The sequence below is a fragment of the Urocampus carinirostris genome, chromosome 14 (assembly GCF_059441175.1).
Source record: "Urocampus carinirostris isolate Australia breed hairy pipefish chromosome 14, RoL_Ucar_1.0, whole genome shotgun sequence".
Taxonomy (NCBI): domain Eukaryota; kingdom Metazoa; phylum Chordata; class Actinopteri; order Syngnathiformes; family Syngnathidae; genus Urocampus; species Urocampus carinirostris.
This window is the reverse complement of record NC_142362.1, coordinates 18,663,693-18,687,441: the sequence shown is the minus strand read 5'-3', so window position 1 is coordinate 18,687,441 and position 23,749 is coordinate 18,663,693. Positions and strand designations below refer to the sequence as shown.

The 23,749-nt window shown below is 42.6% G+C and overlaps 1 protein-coding gene across 3 annotated transcripts in view; it reads right to left on the bottom strand.

Annotated features, from left to right (window-relative positions):
- LOC148352869 (SH3 domain-binding protein 4-like) overlaps positions 1–22,156 on the bottom strand; it is a 33,477-nt gene extending 11,321 nt beyond the window's left edge. The window contains exons 1-3 of one of the 3 annotated variants that reach the window (XM_088353219.1): positions 21,916–22,156; positions 19,014–19,117; positions 106–291 (exon numbers count right to left, since the gene is read on the bottom strand). In XM_088353219.1, the coding sequence (XP_088209345.1) occupies positions 106–229 (124 nt within the window). In that variant the 5' untranslated portion in view covers positions 230–291; positions 19,014–19,117; positions 21,916–22,156. The remainder of the gene's footprint in view (positions 1–105; positions 292–19,013; positions 19,118–21,915) is intronic. The other 2 variants (XM_088353217.1, XM_088353218.1) reach the window with 2 other exon arrangements.
- Positions 22,157–23,749: the final 1,593 nt, after the last annotated feature.

Here is a 23,749-nt window from a genome sequence, read left to right as displayed (position 1 = left end):
TTTACTGAAAGAACGTGATTTGTACACATAGGAGGCACTCAATAATGCACACTGTCCCTTTAAAGCCAAACCAAAATCCGAATGTTTGGCAATGCGGTGGCTTACCTTTGAGGTGGGCGAGTCCGTCCTCGTTGACACCTTCACTGAGGTCGATGAGCGTCCCTTCGGATCTGCATCGCGGCAACGGAGCGTTGCCGCCGGATGTGGCTCGTATCCTGTGAGCCGCCATTGGCCGGCTGCAGGGGGCGGAGTCCTGGCTGCCACCTCAGCTCCTTCTTCGTCTCGTCATACCTGAAAGGAGGAAACCTGTTACTTTTCTACATTCTGCGAGGAAGCAAGGAAAGGGGGAGGAGCAAGGAAAAAAGGAAGAAATGGGAGCAAGGAAGGAAACAGAGAAAGGATGGAAGAAAGGAAGAAAAAAGGAGTAAAGAAAGAAGGAGGAAGGAAAAAGAGGATATGAAGCAATGGAAGAAGGGATGAGAAGAGGGAGGGAAATAAAGAAAAATGAAATTAAGAAAAGAAGGAGCAGGGAAAAATAAAGAGAGGAGGTGTCATGATTACTGATGCGAGGCACCTAAGCCAGCTCCTTTGGCGCCAACTGCCTCAGACGCTGATTGGCTGTCTGTCACTTTTTATACCCCCGTCTTTATGTCATCGTTTGTCAGTCCGTCTGTGAACCTCAGCTCGGCTAGGCAAGCTTTTCGAACCTGACTCTCTCCTGTTCAGTTTCCCGGCTCCGACCCCTTTTCTGATCTCGACCACGATTTTTGCTGCCCCGTCCCGACTACTGATCTGTTTTTTCCGCCCTAGACACCGCCATCGCTCGCCACAGAAATACCACTTCCACGTCTGAGCAACCTGCTTCCCCCGACAAGCGATCTACAGATTGTGTGTACTATCCCTTCCCTTCTTCCCAGGAAAACTAAGAAAAATGCACGCAAGTGGGTCCCGTCTCCGTTCTGGTCTTGACAGGAGAAAAGGAAGCAAGGAAGGAAGGAAGGAGTAGAGGAAAGCTGGATGGAAACCAATGAAAAAGTAAGGAAAGAATGAGTAAGAAAAAATAAAGAAAGGAGGAAAGGGGCCAAGACACAAGGAAGGAAGGATGGAATGAAAAAAAACAATGAAGGAGAAAATGAAGGAAAGTATAAAACAGCAAAGGAAGGTATGAACAATGATAGAAAGAAAGGAATAATGAGGAAAGGAAGGTATGAACAAGGAGAGGAAAGAAGGGGGAAAGGAAGGAAGGGAGAAAGGAGAAATTGAAAGAAAGAAGGAAAGTAAAAAGAAAATAAGGAAAGAATGAGAGAAAGGAAGAGGAAAGGAAGCAAGAAATGAAAAGAAAGGAAAGAGGAAAGCAACAAAACAAAGAGAGGAAGGAAGAGAGTAAAGGAATCAAAAAAGAGAAAGGTTAGATTAGGCTTCTCAGATATTAGATAGAAGACTTGAGCTGACCCACTAGGTTTTTGTGACCTTCCCAACTTTAGCTTCTCCCTATCTTATAGCACTCCTGCACACATTATCCAGTTTGAACTAAGCTCGACCATTGAGTCCTACATAGGGACATGGAACAGGGCGTGTTGTCCACCACCACTGCGTGGGTGGGCGGCCAAGACAGAAACGACTAGGCACAATCTTAGATAAGACTCCTTCCGCGTCACGGTGAAAAAGGCTCTACAGCTGCTTTATTTAGTCTTTCTGGCATCAAGTGAACTATCCTGGTTCTTATTTCTAATTTAGCGATCATTTAAAATGAATAGAATAGAATAGAATAGAATAGAATATAAAAACTGGACCGAGGCTCAGGCGAACGTTTCAGAAGGGAGGAAATGAAGGAAAGAAGGAAAATGGACGAAAAGATGGAGTTGAGGAATAAAGAGAGGGAAAGAAGCAAAGAAGGTGAATAAAGGAAGGAAAGGTGGGCAGAAAAGAGAAAAGGGAGGAAAGAAGGAGGTGACAAATGGAGGGAGGAAAAGAAGCAAGGAATTAGAATAAAGGGAGGAATAAAAGAACTGGACCGAACTTCAGGCGAACGTTTCAGAAAGGAGGAAAGAGGAAACGAAGGGAAAGAAGGAAAATGGAAAAAAGATGTAGTTAAGGAATAAAGAGAGGAAAGGAAGCAAGGAGCGTGAATAAAGGAAGGAAAGAGGAAAGGAAGGAAAGGAGGGCAAAAAGAGGAAAGGGAGGAAAGAAGGAGGTGACAAATGGAGGGAGGAAAACAAGCAAGGAATAAGTGAAAAGGAAGGAAAGAAAAGGTAAAGGAAGGAACAATGAAAAAGAGGAAAGAAGAAAATAAAGAATGAATTGAAGGAAGGACGAAGGAAAAAAAGAACAATGAAAGGAAAGAACAATGAAAGGAAGGAGGAAAGAACAATGAAAAGGAAGGAAATAATAAAGGAAGGAAATAATAAAAGGAAAAAAGGAAGGAAAAAAGATGGAAAAGAAGGAACAATTAAAGGAAGGAAGAAAGAAAGATAGAAAGGAAGGAGTGAAATAATGAGGGAAGGAAAAAGGAAAGAAAGGGGGAAAGAAATTAAAATAAGGAGAAAAATAAGGTTTCCCGGGGGAAATCTTCAGATACAAATGTGGCCTTCAATCATCTTGGGCAGATTTTTTCCTACAAGAACCCCGGGGGACAAAGTGACACAATTCAGGGGAGATCAGGCCTCCCCAATCTGTCCTTTTCGCCTTCTCGGTCGGTCCAATGGACCACCAGGACCTTAAGGGCGACACGACTGCAGTTTTTGGGTCTGGGTCAGAACCAGAAGCAGAGACGTGGCGGGAATTCCTCTTTGATGCTTGTCCAGGAGGCTGCCAAGCTACAGTTACCATGGCGACAGCGGGCCTTCCTTTCTGTTCATTTTGCTGGAAGGAAGGGAGCTCCGTTTTATTTTTTTAACAGCAGTCCAGAAAACCAATGAAAAAGAGGGTGGGGGGGCTGATCTACGAGGCCTTTTTTTTCAGTGGCTACGACGGCCCTCCCCAGCTTGTACAACAATAGCGACATCCGAGGAGGGCCGAAATAGGTGGGGGGGATTTTGGGAGGAAATGCCTTTGCCATGAGAAAGAAGGGAGGGGGATATTGGGAGGTCCTGCAGCTTCCTCCCTCAATGCGTTTCACGTGTTTACTTTTGCACGCGTGCAGCTGGAGAAAATTTCAGCTGGGACTAAAAAGGGTTCCTACAGCTTAAGGTGAGTTGAATTGAATGAATGAATGAAAACTTTATTCGAACATCCAAATAAAAACAGAACAAAAACAATAACTCAACAACAAAATAATGTTACATAATATGTGCAAAAAGGGGTAGAAAGAAGCAAATGCTTATATTCCCTACCCCTTCATCTTCCCCACCAAATACACCAATGATATAACAACAATTGTAATGATATTAAAATAATAGTTATGATATAAGAATAGCAACAATAACAAAGTTAACTAGACGCACTATTCCAATCTCCCGCACCACTCATACCCCACCCTCCTCATCTCTGTTTTCCGCCAGGAATCTTCCTTTGTATCTAAACCTTAACAAGTGAATAGTTGGACACCGTTTGATCTCGTCTTGCAAACCGTTCCAAACCATTCCTGGTGGTTCTCACCTTTGGGATTATGAATTCACTACTCACTCTGGTGAAATTCAAGACATTTAAATACTTTTTTAATGCATTTTCAAATTAAATTTAAGACCAGGTCGACAAAAAAAAAAAGACTGAAACATACAAATTAAAGGCACATTCTAAAGAATGTTTTTTTTTTTTTTTTAAATCCCTAATTGTGTAACTAAACATAGCAAAATGACTTTTTAAAGTTTAAGACATTGAAAATAAAAAGGATGTTTGCAGTACAGACGCTGCCCTACTTATGAACGAGATCAATCGTAAGTTGAATTTGTTCGTAAGTTGCTTCGGTGCTATATTTTGTATGTTCAAGGTTCATATAAGTATGTTTAAGGTTTATATAAGTAACCTGTATTGTTTTGTACTGAAAAATAAACATTTCATGAAATAATAGGCTCTATAAAGATAAATAAAGTTAGGTTTAACTTACTTTTGGAAGATGAGGTTCGAGAGGTCCTCCTCAGTTGTAGAAAGTGGCCGAAAAAAAGCGTTCAGACCATTTTCTCAACCGCATCAAGCTTTCTTACTCCACTTTTGTTTCAAGAGAAACGGCTTACCTCTTTTTTACACTTTATGAAATGAAATGAAATGATCTGAATTTATATAGCGCTTTTCAAGTCAATAACTTCCCAAAGCGCTTTACAACGTGCTCCACATTTCCCAATAACGGCCTTGCAGCCATGTAAGGCGCTAACCTGCTTATTGGGGGTATTAGGGGTTCAGTGTCTTACCCAAGGACACTTCGACATGTAACACGGACGAGCCGGGATTCGAACTGGGATCCCTTGATCCCAAGACAAGCGCTCTACCTCCTGAGCTACTGCCCAACTTTACACCAGACATATTGAATGGATGCACGAGATATTAAACAATAAAAATGTCAACGTTCTTAGCGCGCTGGAGATACAGTATACAATGTTTACACAAAAACTAGGTAGAGGAAGCGGATTTCTTCTTCATGGTGGAGGCTGGCTGACCTCTCAGAGCGCCACCACATGCCGGTAGCGTCCTGGTTTATATAAGTATGTTTAAGGCTTGTATAAGTAACCTGTAGTGTTTTGAAACTGAAAAACAAACGTTTTATAAAATAATACGCTCTTTAACATTACAAAGCAGGCTGAATGATAAAGCATAGTACTGAAAAACAAAGCTACACATTAGGCATTGACATTCTATGGTCTGTGAAGCCTTTTGAGACTCCTTGTGATTCAGGGCTTCACAAATAAACATGACATGACTATAAAGATAAATCAAGTTAAGTTTAACTTACTTTTGGAAGAATTAGGCTGAAAAAAGTGATCCAACCATTAAGCTTTCTTATTCCATTTTCATTTCAAAAGAAACGACTCGCCTCGTCTTTAAGCTTCACACCCATTATATTGAATGGATGCACAAGATACTAAAAAATTAAATGTCAAAACTCTTGGCGTGCTAGATATACAGTGCAGTGTGTATACACACAAACCAGGAAGTAAAAGCCGGATTTCTTCTTCGGGGTGGATGCAGGGTGACCTCTACAGTACTGTCCTCTACTCGAAAAAGTCGCACACAATACAAAATCTAACTTACAGCAATGTCCGAATATTTTTCGACATCCCGAAAAAAAAATGTTCGTATGTACTATTTTTCGTAAGTAGAATGGTCGTAAGTAGAGGAGCGTCTGTACATCATGGAACCTCAGTCAAAGCTGGCAAAAATCAACTAAATCCAAAGAACTCTTCCGCTACATTCATGAAAAATTTCTATCATGATGCATAAAAAATGACTTTTCGACTTAATCTTTTCAGTTCGAATAAATTTAAATCTTATTCATGTGTTCAAATTTTTAAGCCTTTCAAAAATTGAATTCATAACGATCTGCATTTAATGCCAATTAGGGCCTTATTTTGAGAATAATGAATTCAATGCCTTCCAAGACTTTTCAAGTATCTGCGGGAACCCCGCTAAACTAGTGGGAGAAAAACAGGTTGATATCCTGGACGGAAGAGCAAAACGTGGTCGGGGTCAAAAAACAGGTCGTAGGCGGAGACAAACGGGGAGAACAGGAACGGACGGGTGGAAAACGGGTGCAAAAAGCGGATCAGTCAAAGTTCTTGCCTTGTAGAAACCGAGGTTCGCTGACGGACTGACAACAGGCGGGTGAAAGGACTGAGCTTAAGTAATACGGGGAACCAATCAGGACGCCCGCGGCGGCTGGCGCCAAACGAGCGGGCACAGGTGAAGTTAATCAGTCATCATGACATATAAGATGAGGCTCACCTAGAGGGAGCTAAAATGGCCTGATTATCCATTATCTTGCTGCTACGGTTATTCCCAAAAATAAGAAATCTTGGGTAAGGCATGGTGCAGTTTGGTCACTTTGAGTCTTTACAGTTTTCATATTTTTGGTTGCTTATGGCCGTTTATTATTATGTCATGTTGTTATGAGGGGGTTCTTTTTTTGTCCGTCTTTTGATCTTTTTTTATCAGATTTTTATTCCGGTCGTTTGTTGTTTTTGGGGTTGTTTTTTGGTCATTCTTTGATCAACTTTGGGCTGTTGTGTTTTGGCTCTTGGGCTGAAAGTTTAAGACCTCAGCCTTGAAAATGCAAATTGCCAAAGTAACTTCATCTCCAAATTGAGTGCAGCATTTTTCGTTTTTTCCCACGGAAAATGGTGCAGTTTGGTCACTCTTGGTCTTCGTGGTTTGTAATATTCCCATTTGTTTTTTGGTTGCATGACACAAGACAGCGACATCTAGTGGTCAACGACTACACTGTCCCTTGAACACTCAACTCAAGGAGTTGAAGAGGCTGGGGGCTTAGCCAGGTCGCTAACAAGCTAGATCTTAAGCTAAAAGTGTATTGCTTTTTCCTACTTACATGCAGGGTTGGGTAGGGTTACTTTAACTTGATTACTTTCAATTACTTTTGAATTACTCCAATACCAAATATGCTAATAAAAGACAAAAGAAACTAAATATGAATAAAATTATGACTCACAACACGTGGTAAGCTTTCTCTCCTGGCTTTGATCTCTTTGATCTCTGGCAAAACTAACATAAAATGCGACAGAAACAAAATGAAAATAAATCCAAACAGCTTGCCAACATCATTTTTGCCGTTCCATGTATTCCGTTACTCCCCAAGCCTGCACAAAATTTAGTCATTTTATTTATTGCGTGGAAAAAATGGCTTGCTAGCCACATACCTCGGAAGCTTATATCAGCTAAAGCATTTTTTAGATAAGAAAATGGAAGTTTGTCGAATAGGCGAAAGGTTGAAGCATACTATTTCTGAAATGTCTTCAAAGACTGAGTCTTAAAATGGAACATTTCCTGAGGATGAAGAACCCCCACAACTCAGACTCAAATGACCCGTCCGGCCCTAGATGGGGTTGGGCCCCCCTCCTCTCGTGACCCGCTGAGATGCGGTCCCCGTGGGGCCCTTGCCTGGTTCCCTTCTACAGAGGTTTCCAAGGCGGCCAAGCTTGGTTGCCCCTGTTGTAATGGTTTTTCCCATACGGCTGTTCCATGGACCTTTTTCCTTTCTCCTTACCCAACCGATGTCATACCTGTCAACCTGTACGTTTTTGCCATACAACGCACGCTTATTATGCATTTTAAGACATGTACGACGTACAAGAAAATCTGTACGGAAAAACGTAAATTTGTCAATTATGGGTACCATCCGATATAAACCGACTATCACCAGACGGTAGCCTCTATCTCGATATCATTTTTTTTCGTTGCGAACGAAGCGAGCGATTTGATGTAGTGAAAGGAAGTCTGTCTCTTTTTAGAGAACCGGCTTTTTTCGGCTCAACTCATTAAAGAGAGCCAGCTCTCAAACGGCTCACTTGCTTTGATGCATTATATTACAAATTATTATGTTGTATAAATGTCACGGTTGCCATGGCGCCCAATTGGTCCCAGCCGTGTGGCGCCAGGTTGTTTCACGGTTGCCACGGCGCCCAATTGGCCCCGCCCATGGACACCGGCTGAAACGCGTTGACAGATTGCTCACAGGGTGTACTTAAACGTCCTTCTAGCCGTTAGTCGTCAGAGCGTCTGCAAGACTTCTGTTAAATGCCTAGTTCTGTGAATTTGCCTGTGTTTGATCCTGTTTTATTTTTGGCCTAATCTGTTTGGTTTTGACAACTCTTTTGTTCGGATTTTAATCCACTTCCGGGACCATCGATCCCCGGATCGAGTGTGCGCGCATTCCTCCTCTCCCTAATAAACAGTGAGTACGTTACGCGATTGGGTTCTCCATTCCTGTTTCCTGTCCTGGTTCGTGACAATAAAGAAATTGAGAAAAAAGGAAGTATAAAAGGAGAAAATGAAAAAAGACAGGTTTGTGGTTATCCCTGTAATCAGTATATTACCAACAATAATTTAATGAAGAAAATGAATTCATAATTTGAATCAGACAATGTATTATTCTACTTAATTCTACTTGCATGTATTTTTTCCTTCTACAGTGAACGTCCAAGCGACTTCATTTTTTGAACTTGTTTTAATAATAAACCTCATTCATGTCGAGCAACTCAGTATATCACTACAAACTGTTAATTAATAATATATATGATACAAGGAAACACATGTACAATATAACATGTTAAACTACATAAATAAACACGTTTGAAAAAAAATATGGTGTAAGATTATTTTGTATTTTGTAAGGGAAAATACAACATTTTGTAAGGGCACGGAGCCCTGGAGGTTGACAGGTATGCGTTCTATCCTAAGGACACCAATCCCAATGAAGAACCTCCGCGACCCCCACCTCAAAAGGTCTCACCTTCCTTCCTTCCTCCTGAAAAAAAAATTATTTTCCATGGCTGGCCAGCTTCAGGACGGCAGGAATGTGAGGAATGTGAGGAATGCGTCTGGTGACGTTAGCGTGTCCTGACTTCCCTCTTGTAGGAAAAATTAGTAATCACACATTTGCTCATTATCAACCAGTGGTGGGCCGTGACTGCCTGTAAGGCCTTCTCTGCTGGCCTTAAGAATATTCTAATCATGTCAAGTCAAGTCATTTTTATTTGTAAAGCCCTTAATCACAAAGAGTCTCAAAGGGCTGCACAGGTTTTTGCAAACCACAGACTATTATTACAGACTATTATGACACCATCCCCTGATCTAAAACCTACATGCGGGCAAGGAAAAACTAAAAAACCTCAACATGAGGAAAATGAAGAAACCTTGAGAAGGGACCGAACATGCGGTAATCCCCCGTCCAGGATGACCAGGCTGCAATGCTAGATCGGGCTCAAAACAGTCATTTTTGAGTATATTTTTGCATATTTTTTTGCTCGATTAAGCTCAAAACAGTCATTTTCGTGCATATTTTGCTCGATTGGGTTCAAAACAGTAATTTTTGTGTATATTTTTGCTCGATTGGGCTCAAAACAGTCATTTTTGTGTATAGATCCCAAGATGTTAATTTTAGTCCTAAGGGTCCTCAGGAGGAAAAACAAGAAACAAAAGATTGCTAGTGTCCTTCTACAGAGCCAAAGTGGAAGGCATTCAGGCATACGGCATCACCATATGGAATGCAGGAAGCACAGGAGCGGACAGGAAAAACATACAGAGAGTAATCAACACAGCACAAAAGGTCATCAGCTGCTCTCTACCCAGTCTAGAAGACATTGCCGACTTATGATACTGTGCATACAGACCTATTAACATTATAAAAAGACAATTCCTACCCCAGCCAACATCTCTTTGATCTGTTGACCTCTAGCAGGCGCTACAGGTCCCTCCAAGCTAGGACAAACAGACTCAGAGTCAGATTCTCCCCCAGAGCCATCACAACCCTAAACGAATGCACAAAATTTGCGCCAATTCAATCACTTATTTTCTAAGCGCTATTCTTTATTGCAATTGCATTATTGTTATAATAACTCAGACTAGTTTCTCTAGGCACTATGTTTTGATTATTATTTTTTTGGGCCTATTCATCCCGATAGTCTATTGAAGGTATTGTTGGATACATTAATCAAAACATGACACAAAGAAAAAAAAAAAACTAATGCTGAGAGTGAGCATGGCCAAATATGGTCACCTTGCGCCCCCTCCCCTAAGGAAATTTGACAGATCTGTTTCTGCCAACCTTTGCTTAAAGGTTTGCACCATATTTGCACTAATAACCCGGTCAGGAAAAACATTCCAAATTTTTGGTATCCTGAAAGAAATAAAGTTTCCATGCAAGTTGCTGGTAGGTCTAGGCACCCGTAACTTATATCTGTGACCACGTAAACCATCAACACGACAGAACTCAAAAAATTGATCAAAAGGCACATCGATCATTCCATGCAGTACTTTGAACACAAAAATTAAATCAAATCGAATTCTACGGAGCTCCAAAAAGTCCAAGTTCAGTCTTTGTAGTCTTTCCGGATATGACAAGCTGTGCATCCCAGGTATTCGCTTCGTATACCGTCGTTGAACTCCTTCCAGTAGGTTAATGTCCTTGAGTAAGTAAGGGTTCCACACAACGCTGTTATATTCTAACCCGGGTCTAACATAAACGCAAAACATTCGAACTAAGAATGCTGGGTTCTTGTTGTAAAAGTGTCTGTAAATGTTTGATGCTATGTTTTTGGCTTTGTTGGTAATTTTGGCGATATGCGTGATAAACTTTAAGTTTGAAGTAAGAGTGACACCCAGATCCTTATGTTCAGTAACAACATGCAAATCATGATCATTAATGTTATACAGCAGAACAGAACCATGTAAAAACGACTGTGCTAAGCATTTATGAGATGACAATTGCAGTTGCCACTTTATGGACCAAAGAAAAACAGATTTAATGTCATTTTGGAGAGAATCGATTGTTCCTGTAACCTGGGTTTTTGGTAAGAAAGCCGACAGTTTAGCGTCATCGGCAAAAATTGAGATGTCACTACTTTGAATGGCCTCAGGTAGGTCGTTCACAAAAAACAGAAATAATAATGGTCCTAGTACTGAGCCCTGCGGTACCCCACTACAAACTTCCGACCACGCTGAAAGAACATCATCAATTTTTACGCATTGTTTACGATTTGACAAATATGCTGTTATCCATTCAAGCAGTTTTCCACTAATACCATAGCATTTCAGTTTTTGTAAAAGCTTGTTATGAGACACTTTATCAAATGCCTTGCAAAAGTCTAAGTAAACAACATGACCAGCCATATTGTGAACAAAAAAACATACTGGTAATATTATTCAAATGAGCTATTAAGTTAGTCATGGTAGAATGTCCGGACCTAAACCCATGTTGTTTAAACGTGTTATCCCTTTTCTCTTCAAAGTCTCCATATTACATGGTTTTACCCCTGAGTGCCATGTCTAATCTTGTACCATACAATGTTTCACAGCATCGATATCAATGACAATAAAGACAATTCCATTTGTAATTCTAATATTTTGTCCATCAACACTTATTAAATAATTCCAAAATGTCTGTCAGCTTCCTTTCAATGCTTCTCCCTGATTGCACTGCCTTCAGACGAGAGTTTTCATAATGAAGCATTGAACCAATCACATTTCAGCCACCAGTTGTTGCTAGGCTCAGCAATCTGCCCGGAGGCCTTCACAAAAAATCCTGAAGGCCGTGTCCCATAATATCAGTCTTTGGAAAAACTGTTGGTGTAGCCAATCAGATTCCTTGTGTCTGAGCACCAGCTAGCTGGTTTTGCGAAATGTCACTAGTTTCACAAACTCTGACTAGCTAGGGGGCGGTAATCCGCCAAAGCAATTGCGCTAACAGTTGTTAAACAAGGAAATATATTGTGTTGATTTAATAGCAAAAGGTCAGGCAACTCCGAAGAGAGCCAGCATTTTGCAAGGGGGAAAATGTTTTGTCTGCCACTTTCAGCCTCGAGGTAAGATCTTAAGTCCAAGCCCAAGCCTGACCCCATCCAAATTCAGGCAGAGTCAGTACAGTAGACTCCCGCTGAGCTTCTCTCTCGCTGACTTTTATTAAATTTTCCACCCGTCATTGTTCTTGTTTATACAGCTGAGCTCAACTTAGATCTCATCACAAAAGACAGACTTCATGTTCCGCGCCCTTTGCAATGTTTTAAAAACAGTCTTCTTGCATTTGACCTCAGTAAGACAAGCTTTCCGTGTGCTGAGCTGTGAGTGCTTTCGCCCCAGCCCCTATTATGTAGGAGACACAGATGTAACTAGGGGCTTCCCAAGTCAGATCAAATGTTTGGGGACACCAGAATTTGAAAAGCAAGCTCCCATGTACGCTTGTGCCTCAGCTTTCTCCCATTTTGAAAAGAATTAAGCATCTGTACCTCTTCTTTTGGCTATCTGTGGTATAAAATTGTCTTATTGAATCTGACACCATTCAAAGGTCATCTGAGGCTTCACAGTTATTTTTTGCTTTTTTGGGCGACTAAACTTAACTCATTCAGTGTCATAACGAATAAATCCGTTCTCAAAAGCAATGTTTCTGAGCGCCAACATGTAAAAATAGGTTTGGTTTTTTTTCTTTTGTTTTATTATTAAAACTATTCTCAAGGCTTGGCTAGATGGTAAGTAGCGTCTGGTAATGATTTCAGTATCATAAATCACCACTAGATAGCAGGAATGTCTTTGATCAGATCGTTGTCCACACATCTAGGAGCTCCTACCTCTTCATGTTGCTTTCTGTGTCCAGCGATTGAGAGTGTGTGGGTGGCTGAAATAATGTGATCATGTCACCGGGAAACCTTGGACGCTGAAAGGTTCACGCAAAATTCATGCATGGTTCGTGCATAAATTTAGTGTTCTTGGAGTAAAATGTTATTTTTTTGTCACGGTTGCCATGGCGCCCAATTGGCCCTGCCCGGGTGGTGCCGGCTGCAGCTTGTTGACAGATTGGCTTCCCCACTATTTAAACCCTGTCCTGTCAATCCCCTTTTGTCAGTCTGTCTGCAAATCTCTGTGTTCAAGGCAAGCCTTTTTCGACCCTGACCCTCGCCTGTCCCGTTTTGCTCCGGTTTATGTCTGGCTATAACCTGTTTTGATCCCGATCAACTCTGCTCTCCCGTCTTGGCTTACGACTCGTTTCCGACCCCGATCTCATCCGCTCTCCCGTTCTGGCTTACGACTCGCTTCCGACCCGACCACGTTTTTACTCTCCTGTCCCGGCTACCGACACCGCCATCGCTCGCCCCGGAAGATCCATTTCCGTGCTCGGATCACAAGCTGAGGAAGAGAGCGACCCGCTTCCCGCATCCAGCGAACTTCAGAGCGTGGGCGCACCCCTTCCTCGTTCCTTCAATAAAGCTTGTGGTGAACGTTACGCGAGTGGGTCCTGTTTCCGTTCTGGTCTTGACAATTTTTCAAGCAAAGTGCCCTTGTGTTTATAAAAAGTATTGTTTGGATATTAGATATATCACAAACGCAACAAAAAAAGAAGCACCAAAGTAAAAGTTGTGCTTGAAATGCTTCCTTTCAGAATAAGAGGTTTTCGTGGAAACAAGTACATTGGAACCTCGGTTTTCGAACGCCTCTCAGTTCGAACAAATCGGAGTTCGACCAAAAATTTCGAGAAATTCTTGCTTCGCTGCTCGGTCAAAAAATCGAAGTTCAAACACCGGTAATGCGTGAGTGCGTACGCTAGGATGCGATGCTGAGCGTCGTGACCAACTGTTTTTGCGTGCGGACGTGCTTCGTTTTACTTTCGCTTTTAATATAGGTGTACCAAGTGTTTTAGCCCCTAATGATGCCTCCGAAGAAAGTCGGTGCAAGCAGCAAAGTTGCTACAGGTGAAAAAAGAAAAGTAGTGCGTACAACTATTGCATTTAAGAAAGAAATAATAGCAAAATATGAAGGAGGTGTGCGAGTGTCTGATCTTGCTAGGGAATACAGCATGGCTAAATCTACGATCAGTACGATACTAAAGAATAAGGAGGCTGTGAACCACAAAGTTAAGAAAATCCTATTCATAATTCTTTTCTTTATCCTTTTTTTTATTTTTACACGTTCATGTTAGCGTAATCTTTCGTACGGGAGATTACGATAACGCGAACGTACGATTAGCCTGGGTTAGCTTTATGTTTACGTTTAACATTCAAGGTAAACATTCAGGGTGTTGGAACGGATTAAAACGATTTACATTATTTTTAATGGGAAAAATGATTTCAGTAATCGAACAAATCGGTTTTTGAACAGGGTTCTGGAACGGATTATGGTCGAGAAACGAGGTTCCACTGTATTCTCAAAAAACGGCAATGTTCAACTGTTGTCTACTAAACAATGGTAAAAGCTAAAAACATTCTTTCTTTCACTTATTGATAAACAAGGGTTCAAACTTTCTGTGGCGCCGCTGCCAGATTATAAAGTGTGCGCCTGGGGTCTCTGTCGGGCCCCGGAGGCGCCCGAGCGTCCACACGGCAGGTGAACAAATAAACGTTTGAATGGAAGCTGGTCACACGCTAGCCGGCTGATAGCATATGATAGTGCGAGGGGCGGGGCCAGTGGAGGGGACTCAGTGGGGGCGCCATAGACTTCATCGGATATCACATGTCTTTCACCGCCAACAATGAAACCCATTGAGGGAAAACCTTGTGTCTAACACACACCCAAACACTTCGTTTTTTTTAGGTTAAATGAATGTTCGTTTTGCACTGATAAATACAGCACTTTAGTCGATAACAAGTACTCTTACATGTTTATGAATTTTTTTAATTCTCCTGATGTGTCTGAATACAGTAGCGGAGTTACCATCTCAAGCACAGAGTACAAGGAAGCTGATTTTCCTCTCATGGAGATATTCTCCCTAACGTATATGTATCCAAGCCGAATTTAAACCTATAGAATAAAGTAATGAAATCAGGGAGTCAGCTTATATATGCATATTTGGTTGTGTGTCACCAGTACTGAACAGTAGCAGTATGTGGAGAGGGGAGGGCTTGGCATATAAATGAAAAACAAACTAATGGAAAATCGATGGGGCAAATGTAAGCACAGATCGTAAAAGTGTGCTGGATTTTGGTTCCTTTTTTGGAAAAAATAGTTTTTTGTAATACACCATGCCTGGAGGAAAAAACAAAAAAATATCTTGGACAGTGCCCAGAAATGGAGAAGGTGATCTTGAAAACCAAATTGGATATGGAATGTCTCAGCTAAGTGTTGGTTTGCAAGCCCTCGAGATTGCACAAACCAAGAAATCTGAACACGTTTTCGTCTATCTATTTTACGATGAGGCTATTTTATTGCAGTTCTAGTGTATATGTGGCCATTAATAACGAGATACTTTCTGAGTAAAGCGCTACTTTATGCAGTCAGTAATCTGGCGTTGTCACGGTTGCCATGGCGCCCAAATGGCCCCGCCCGTGTGGCGCCAGCTGCGACTCGTTGACAGATTGGCTTTCCGTCTATTTAAGCTCAGTGCTCTCACTCTTCCTTGGTCAGTCCGTTAACGAACCTCTGCCCCGCAAGACGTGGGTACTGACTCGGTCCTGTTTCCTGTTGGTATTTCCTGTCCGGTATTGTTCCCGTTTATTTTGTCCTGTTTGATATCGGTTTCTAGTTTCGTCCCTGTCTATTTTTGTCCTGTTTATTATTCTCTCCGTTTTTCGTTCCCGTCTAGTGTGTCCTGTTTAATTTTGATATCCTGTTTCACTATCAATCCTGTCTGTCCTGTCCTGTCCGGCATCTAACCCATCTGTCCGATATCTGCTCGGGCAATTGGTATCGATCTCGTCGGTCTCTGGCTTCCTGTCTTTCCAGGCCAGACCGCTGCCTATCGTGCATGACTCCCCATTTCCCGTAAAATAAAAGCTTGTGTGAGAAACGTCACGCATTTGGGTCCTGATCTTGTTCCGGTTCTTGATAGATAGATAGATAGATAGATAGATAGATAGATACTTTATTCATCCCCTAAGGGAAATTCACATTTCCAGCAGCATCCCTGAGCTGAGAACAGTACAATAATAAAGCCAAAAGAATACAATATACAAATACCCAGTGTGACGTGCAAATGCCCACTTTAGCATGTTATATAGAGTAACCAAATAGTGCTACACAGAACACATAATGCAGTAAGATTCAGTAATATCCAATGTAGGTGGTGTGGTTTAATGTGGGCCTTTACTCTGCCGGGTGGAGTTAAAGAGCCTCATGGCATGAGGAAGAAAAGATCTCTTCAGTCTGTCCGTAGTACAAGACAGTGACAGCAGTCTGTCACTGAAACTGCTCTTCTGTCCGGAGATAATGCTGTGAAGCGGATGCGATGGATTGTCCATGATTGACCTCAGCTTTTTCAGTGCCTGTCTCTCAGCTACTGTTGTTAGGCTGTCCAGCTCTTTGCCCACAACAGAGCTCGCTTTCCTAGCCAGTTTATTGAGACGAGAGGCATCCTTCTTCTTGACGCTGCCTCCCCAACACGCTGCCGCATAGAAGAGGGCGCTTGCCACTACTGTCTCATAGAATATTTTCAGGAGCTTTTTGCAGATGTTGAAGGAGGCCAGCCTTCTGAGGAAGTAAAGTCGGCTTTGCCCTTTCCTACATAGAGCTTCTGTGTTGGCAGTCCAGTCCAGTTTGTTGTCCAGCTGCACACCCAGGTATTTGTAGGTCTGGACAAATTCTACACATTCTCCCTTGATGGTTACAGGAACCGGATGAGTTCTGGTTCTCCTGAAGTCCACCACCATCTCTCTGGTCTTGGTGGTGTTTAGGTGCAGGTGGTTTGCGTCGCTCCATCGGACAAAGTCCTGAATCAATTTCCTGTACTCCTCCTCCTGCCCGTTTCTGATACATCCCACGATCGCAGTGTCATCTGCAAACTTTTGCACATGGCAGGACTCAGAGTTGTACTTAAAGTCCGATGTATATAGAATGAATAGGAACGGAGAGAGAACGGTCCCCTGCGGAGATCCTGTGCTGCTAACCACGGTGTCCGATGTACAGCCCCCCTGTTTCACATACTGCGGTCTGCCTGTCAGGTAGTCAGTAATCCATTCTACAAGGTGTGAGCTAACTCCCATCTCTGTCAATTTCCTACTCAGTAGCAGAGGCTGTATGGTATTGAAGGCACTAGAGAAGTCCAAAAATGTAATCCTCACAGCCCCCTTCGCCCTATCCAGGTGAGAGAGGGATCGGTGTAACATGTATAATATAGCATCCTCCACTCCCACCTTCTCCTGGTAAGCAAATTGCAGTGGGTCGATGGCGTGACGGACCTGTAGCCTCAGGTGGTGCAGCAGCAGCCGCTCCATGGTCTTCATCACATGTGATGTCAGGGCGACTGGCCTGAAGTCGTTGAGTTCCTCTGGTCTTGATTTCTTTGGGACTGGGATGATGCAGGATGTTTTCCACAGCTGAGGGACCCTCCCCTGTTCAAGGCTCAGGTTGAAGATGCGCTGTAGAGGGTCTCCCAGCTCAGACGCACAGGCTTTCAACAGTCGGGGGGATATTCCATCCGGACCAGCTGCCTTGCTGGTTCGTAGCCTTCTCAGCTCCCCACACACCTGGGCTGAAGTTATTTTTAGTGGGGGGATGTCTTCCATGCTAGTGTCCAGAGGGGGAGGGGGAAGGACAGCTGCACAACTCAGGGGTGAGGATGAGGCGGAGTGGTCAAACCTGTTGAAAAAGTTGTTCAACTGGTTGACTCGCCCCACATCTATATCCACAGCCACACTCTGCTTGGTGCTGCAGCCAGTAATTGTTTTCATCCCTTCCCACACCTCCTTCATGTTGTTGTTCAGCAGCTTTTTCTCCAACTTCCTCCTGTACTGCTCCTTCCCTTTCTGGAGCTGGACTTTGAGCTCCTTCTGTACTCGTTTTAGCTCCTGATGATCACCATTTTTAAAGGCCCTCTTCTTTTGGTTCAGAAGGCACTTGATGTCTCTCGTGATCCAGGGCTTGTTGTTGGCATAGCAGCGTACAGTCTTTATAGGAACAACATTGTCCATGCAGAACTTAATGTAGTCAGTAGTGCAGTTTGCCATCTCCTCAATGTGCCCACTGCTGGACCCTAGCAGGACATCCCAGTCCGTACATCCAAAGCAGTCTCTCAGAGCCTGCTCTGCCTCGGTGGACCATTTTCTAAATGAGCGTGTGGTTGTTGGTAGCCTCCTCACTCTTGGTTTGTACTGTGGTTTAAGCAGAATGAGGTTGTGGTCTCCTTTTCCAAGGGCAGGCAGTGGTTTAGCGCTGTATGCATTTTTTATATTCGCATACAGAAGGTCAATAGTCCCATTTCCCCTGGTCTTGCAGTTCACATACTGGACGAAAGAGGGCAGTGTCTTATCAAGAGTCACGTGGTTGAAGTCCCCTGAGATTAACATTGCAGCCTCCGGGTGTTGTGTCTGAAGTTTTGCCACCGTGGAGTGGATGACGTCACACGCTACTTCCGCATCAGCGCGCGGTGGGATGTAAACAATGACAGCAATGGCGTGTCCGAACTCTCTGGGCATGTAATAGGGACGGAGACTTACAGCCAAAAGTTCGACATCACGGCAGCAGATAGAAATCTTGGTTTTTATATGCCCGGGGTTACACCACCTCGTGTTCACGTAGATAGCCAGTCCCCCTCCTTTGCGCTTCCCACTGACTTTTGTCCCTCTGTCAGCCCGAACAGCGCAGAAGCCGTTTAGCGCGATGTTAGCGTCCGTGATGCTAGGCGTGAGCCACGTTTCCGTAAAGCAAAGCAAGCTGCACTCCCTGTATGCTTTGATGTCTTTCACAAGCACAGCCAGTTCGTCGATCTTATTCGGTAGGGAGTTGACATTCCCCATGATTATGGACGGTACCGTGGGCTTATATCGCCACTTCGCCGCTAGCCGCTTAGCCTTTACTTTAGCACCGGCTCTGCAACCCCGGTAGGGTCGCCTTACCTCGTTAGGTAAAAAAGGGACCGTGCCGGCTCGAGAGTTCTTCAGTTCGAGGAGTAGGTTTCTTGAATATACGTAATTTTGCGAGTTGAAACCCATATCCATAGGATAGAAAGTAATCCAAGTGTTGCAAGGCACTGATAAAGTAAGCAAAAATAACTAAACAAATAAATAAATCACAAAAGTAGCGAAAATAGCACGGGAGCTGCTGGAGTGGCTGCCATTCGTGACGGCGCCGGAAGTTGAAAAAATATGATAGGCGTGATAACACAATTTCGTTTCAAATTAGGGAACTAGTAACTTAATATTTTTTTAGTAGCACGTCCAACACTGTCCACAAATGTCATCTAAAAGCATCAGATGGCTTTGTTGGGAATAAACCTGCTAGCATCTAGCGATGGCGCCGCGCTGTCTGAGCCCGCCTCCACCTTTTTTGCTTTTTCAGCTTTCCTTCTTGGAAAACCTGCTGATGCCTTCAGGGCCAGTCTGACTTCACATGGCCTCAGTTACTGCCTTCAGGAAATTACATTCTGCTCCTTCCTCTAAGCCAGCCCCTTTTTTCACCTTATTGGTTTGCTAACCTTTGCGAATCGCGGTTACCTGGGCGATGCTCTTTGACCCGCCTGTCAATCAAGGTTAGGACTCGCCCCATTGGTCAGACTGGCCTGGGATTCCTGCCTTCTTTTTTCTTCCCTGCTGGCATTCTGGGAAACAAGAGATCGTAAATCATCAAATAGGGAGCACAAATCCTGTTTTTTAGGACAAAGCATGTCCAATTGAAGTCATATTTGAGAATGGATGAGGAGAATTTTGAAATTTGGAAATGTTTTCGTAGTAGCGCCAATTTGAAATCGAACATGGTTCTTAGACATTGATAAGGTTTGTTGTTACTGAAATTGTCCAGTAGATGACACCATAAATAACTAAGGAACAATCAACGTTGTCATTACAAAAATAAGCAATACTTCATTCTTCTCAATTTTTTTATAGTTTCAATGCATATTTTATAATTTTCAGATTACGAATTATGACATTGACAGCCTTTCCATGAACACAACAATCGGATTTATGGAGCAATCCCAAAGATCTGTGTGGAGGAGTGGGCCAAGATCCCCCCTGCAGTGTGTGCCAACCTGGTGAAAAACTAGACGAAACCTTTGACATCTATAGTAGAAAACAAAGGCTACTGTACCAAATATTTTCTCATGTGTTCATATACTTATTTGCAGCTATATCACACAAATAACTCATTAAAAAATCATGCATTGTAATTTTGGGATTTTTCTTTTTAGTTTATCTCTTAGAGTGGACATGTGCCTACGATGAAAATTTCAGACCCCCCCATGATTTCTAAACGTGTAGAGACAAAAAAAAACCTTGGATACAGGACGTTTGTGAGAAATCACACTAAAGGGGTGACGTCATGACTCTGATAGACGCAGTTTCATGAAATAAACGAAGATTCTACTAATGTCACTCACCAAATCAACTAAATAGCCTGCTCATTTGCTTCAAAAGTCAACTCCATTGCTGCATCTCAAAAGTTGTGCAAGTACATGGGTTGCCAAAAGCAAATACTTACACAGTATATGGATGACTACAACTGTTTTATTTCACCATGGGGGAAGAAAACAAAATGTCCCCTGACAATTTCAAGGCATTTTTAGTTAATTTGCTTGGATCATGAGCGAGTGAGTTGTCTGTCTCCGTGTGCCCTGCAACTGCCTGGCAACCAGTTCAGGGTGTCCCCTGTCCACTGCACGAAGACAGCTGGGATGGACTCCAGCACCCCCGCGACCCTATTGAGGATAAGCGGAGTAGATAATGGATGGAAGGATGCTTGGATCATTGGTCTCTACAAGTATACTACAAGTCCCGCAATGCTTTGGGGCATCAAGAAATCCAAAACGAGGGAAACAAGCAATCGGATGACTTGAATGAATTCACCTCCACCAGCAATTTGCAAATTTGAAGAGCTAAACAAAGCCATTGTCTTTTCTTATTTTATACTTATATCATATATATATATATATATATTATACCTATTTTCTTAACTTCTTTATACAACAAAGTAATTCGTAATATAATGCGTCAAAGCAAGTGAGCCGTTTGAGAGCCGGCTCTCTTTGATGAGTTGATACCGAAAAAGCAGGTTCTTTAAAAAGAGATGGACTTTCTTTCACTACACAACTACCACGGAATGATGCATGATGGGAAATCCCCAGGCGGCAGACACATGCGCACAGTAGCGTCAAACCGCTCGCTTCGTTTGCAATGAAAAAAAACTATACCGAGATAGAGGCTACCGCGGCCAACTCGTTTGACTTGATTGATTTGCCGTTTCGTGATAGTCTGTGTATATCGGATGGTACCCATCAATGAAAACTTAGCGTTTTTCCGTACGGATTTTCTTGTACGTCGTACACGTCTTAAAATGCATAACAAACATACTTTGTACGGCAAAAACGTACAGGTTGACAGGTATGCGGTTCCCTTTGAGAAAGTGACGTGTCGTTTGCAAACGTAACAGCTCTATGTGCCGCTTTGGAGTGAACACAGGAGCCGGCTCCTCACTAATCAAGAGCTGTCTCTCTTCGAAATAGTGATGTGTTGTTGGAGAAGATAAAGGCTCTTTAAGCGGAGTCTTGAGAGTGAATGACGGGAGCTGTCTCCCCACCAATCACGTTTTTCCCCCTTAAAAGTGGACATGACAGTTCAATATGCATGTTTTCAGAAATTCTGTTGTTGACTTTTTACAGTTTATATTCCCAATGTAGTTTTAAATTTCCCCATTGTGTTGAGTAAAACGTGTTATAATTTTTATTATTGTTTTTACTTTATTTTTTATTTTCATTTTCTCCATTTCCACAGCACTTTGTGTTCTCTTGTTAACGTTGTATTGTTGTTTGACTGTCTCATGCCAATTTTGTTTGTAATGATGCAATGATCAATACAAAAAGCCTTTAAAACTAAAAACTAGAAACGTTTTCTCAACGCAAATGGTGTTTTTTTCTTTTATTTGTTTGTTTGTAATGTAAGGGTAGCAGGGGCGCCCCCTGTCGTCCCGACGTCGCCTCGGACAGCATCTGCAAGCGACAGGAGGTTCCAGAAAGGTCCAATTCCTTCAGAACTCATCGTGGATCCAAAACGAGAGACCTTGGGCGTCCAGAAAGGCGCTTCAAAATCATATGTAGTAATGGTATTATGAAAGAAGGGCTGCACCCCCAAACCCCCCTCACGGAGCATCCGCGTTTCTCGTTTCCTTGGCAACCGAGAGCTTCACCCACCACTCGATTCGGTTCCCCAATTCGGTAAAGGAAAGGAGAAAAGATGAAAAGCGATCGTCGGTTCATTTCTTTTTAGCAAGACGGCGAGCTAGCTTTTGTCCAACTTTCCGAGCCAAGTCGCCCAACCGCCCGCCCGAACGCCGCCATGACAACCGAGACGACGACGACGACGAAGAAAGGAAAGACGAGAAAAGATGGCGGCTAACGGGACTGACCGGATGGTGAGGAAGGATGTAGCCGGCGAAGACGAGGCAGCGTCGGGCGTCGAGTTCCAACTTTTTCCGCTCTTCTTCTTCAGCCAGGATAAAAAAAAGTCCGCCGACCAGCGAGGAAGGCGGAAAAGGGGAGGAGGAGACGGGGAGAGATGGGGTGGGAAGGGCCATTGAAGGAAACGCCCACCCCCGACAATCCAAGACTTTTAAAAATTAAAATTCAATTTTGCCTCCAAACAAAAGCGTAGTTTTGGCATTGTCGGGGGTAAACACAAATATCGTCCGATCGTTGTAATGTCCCCATCAACTGACGTGATCACTTAAAAAATGCCAATGTTCCCACCAACGCCAAGACCAAAAGTACGCCCTTGCCCCCAATTATCATTATTTTGATGTTTTCTGTTGAGATGATTTTGATGCAGTTATCTTTTGTCATTCAGTTTTTGAAAAAAATGAAAATGCTACGCCTTTAAGTCAATTCTAAATAAACTGAAAAAGTAGTGCATAGTGATTAAAGGTAAGATCTTGCCTGAAAAAAATTCAGCCCGACCTGACCCGTGTCACGGGTATATAATCCCGAACCCGCCAGAACCCAAAAAATTAACTGGCAAATAGTGAAATATTTTGCCGTCCAGCAGGAGGAAAGGTTGTAACTGGTAAGCTATTGGCAAGAAGCAGAAATTACGTCTGACGTGAGGGAGGTGGAGGGAGGAAGCCGCGCGTCTTTTACCCCAACACAGAGGAGGAATATTTCTTTGGATTTAGTGATGTGGAGTTAAACTGAAAACTTGGTAAGCAATTTCTTTATCTAAATAATTACTTGAGTAAAAGTAAGAGCATGCTGGACAGATCCTTCACGAAGGGGAAAAAAAAGAAGAAAAGCGAGAGAGAAGTCAGGCCGGCCCAACTTAATGATCGACTAATTAAGCCCCAACCCAAGATCTTACCTCTAATAGTGATGCATGGCTCACTTGCCTCCTGGTTAGCATATCCAAAATACTCACTGGAGATGAAAGAAGGCTTAGTTGACTCAGCTCAAGTTGCTTGGAGGGAGGTTCGATTTCCAGACAACCAACCCAACAATCTAAGACTTTTAAATTTTTTTTAAATGTTCGCCTGCAAATATTTGTTGGAGTCATTGGCGTCCTCTATACGTTTTCCTTTCATATGGTAATTTAAAAGCAAGAGCGTGAAACTCTCAGTCCATAGGCCAAATGTGGCATGCCACCTCGTTTTATGCGGCCCGCAAAACAATGCTGAGAGAAGCACAAGAGAAAGTGAGTAAGTAGATAGCAGTTTTAAATGTGTCCGCTAGATGTCACCAAATCCAGGCACTCACTGTAGCAGTTTTTATTGACGACCATTAATCAACCAGAAAACATCAGGGAAACCCATCCTGATGTTATTTTTCTTATAATTATGGTCATAGACGCCCTGTTTAAGGGAATACGAAAAATCTACAATTAAAAAGATATCATCTGGATGACTGCAGAAGTTTAAAGAAGTTAATGTTTCAAAACTATTGAAAATAGTAATATTTGCAGACGACACTAACGTTGTCTATTCAAATGATAACTGTATGGATTTGGTAACTTCTATTAATCATGAATTAATTGACCTAAAAGTAAAACCAAAGTAATATTCTTTGGTAATCGCAAAGCAAATCAAGATTTGGAAGTAAAAATGGATGGTGCTGCAATAGACGCTGTATCAGAAATTTATTTTTCAGGGGACATAATAGACAATGAATTAAGCTGGAAAACACATACAAACTAAAGTATCTAAAGCATTTCGATAATGAATAAAGCCAAATTCATTTTAAAGTATAATGCATTGC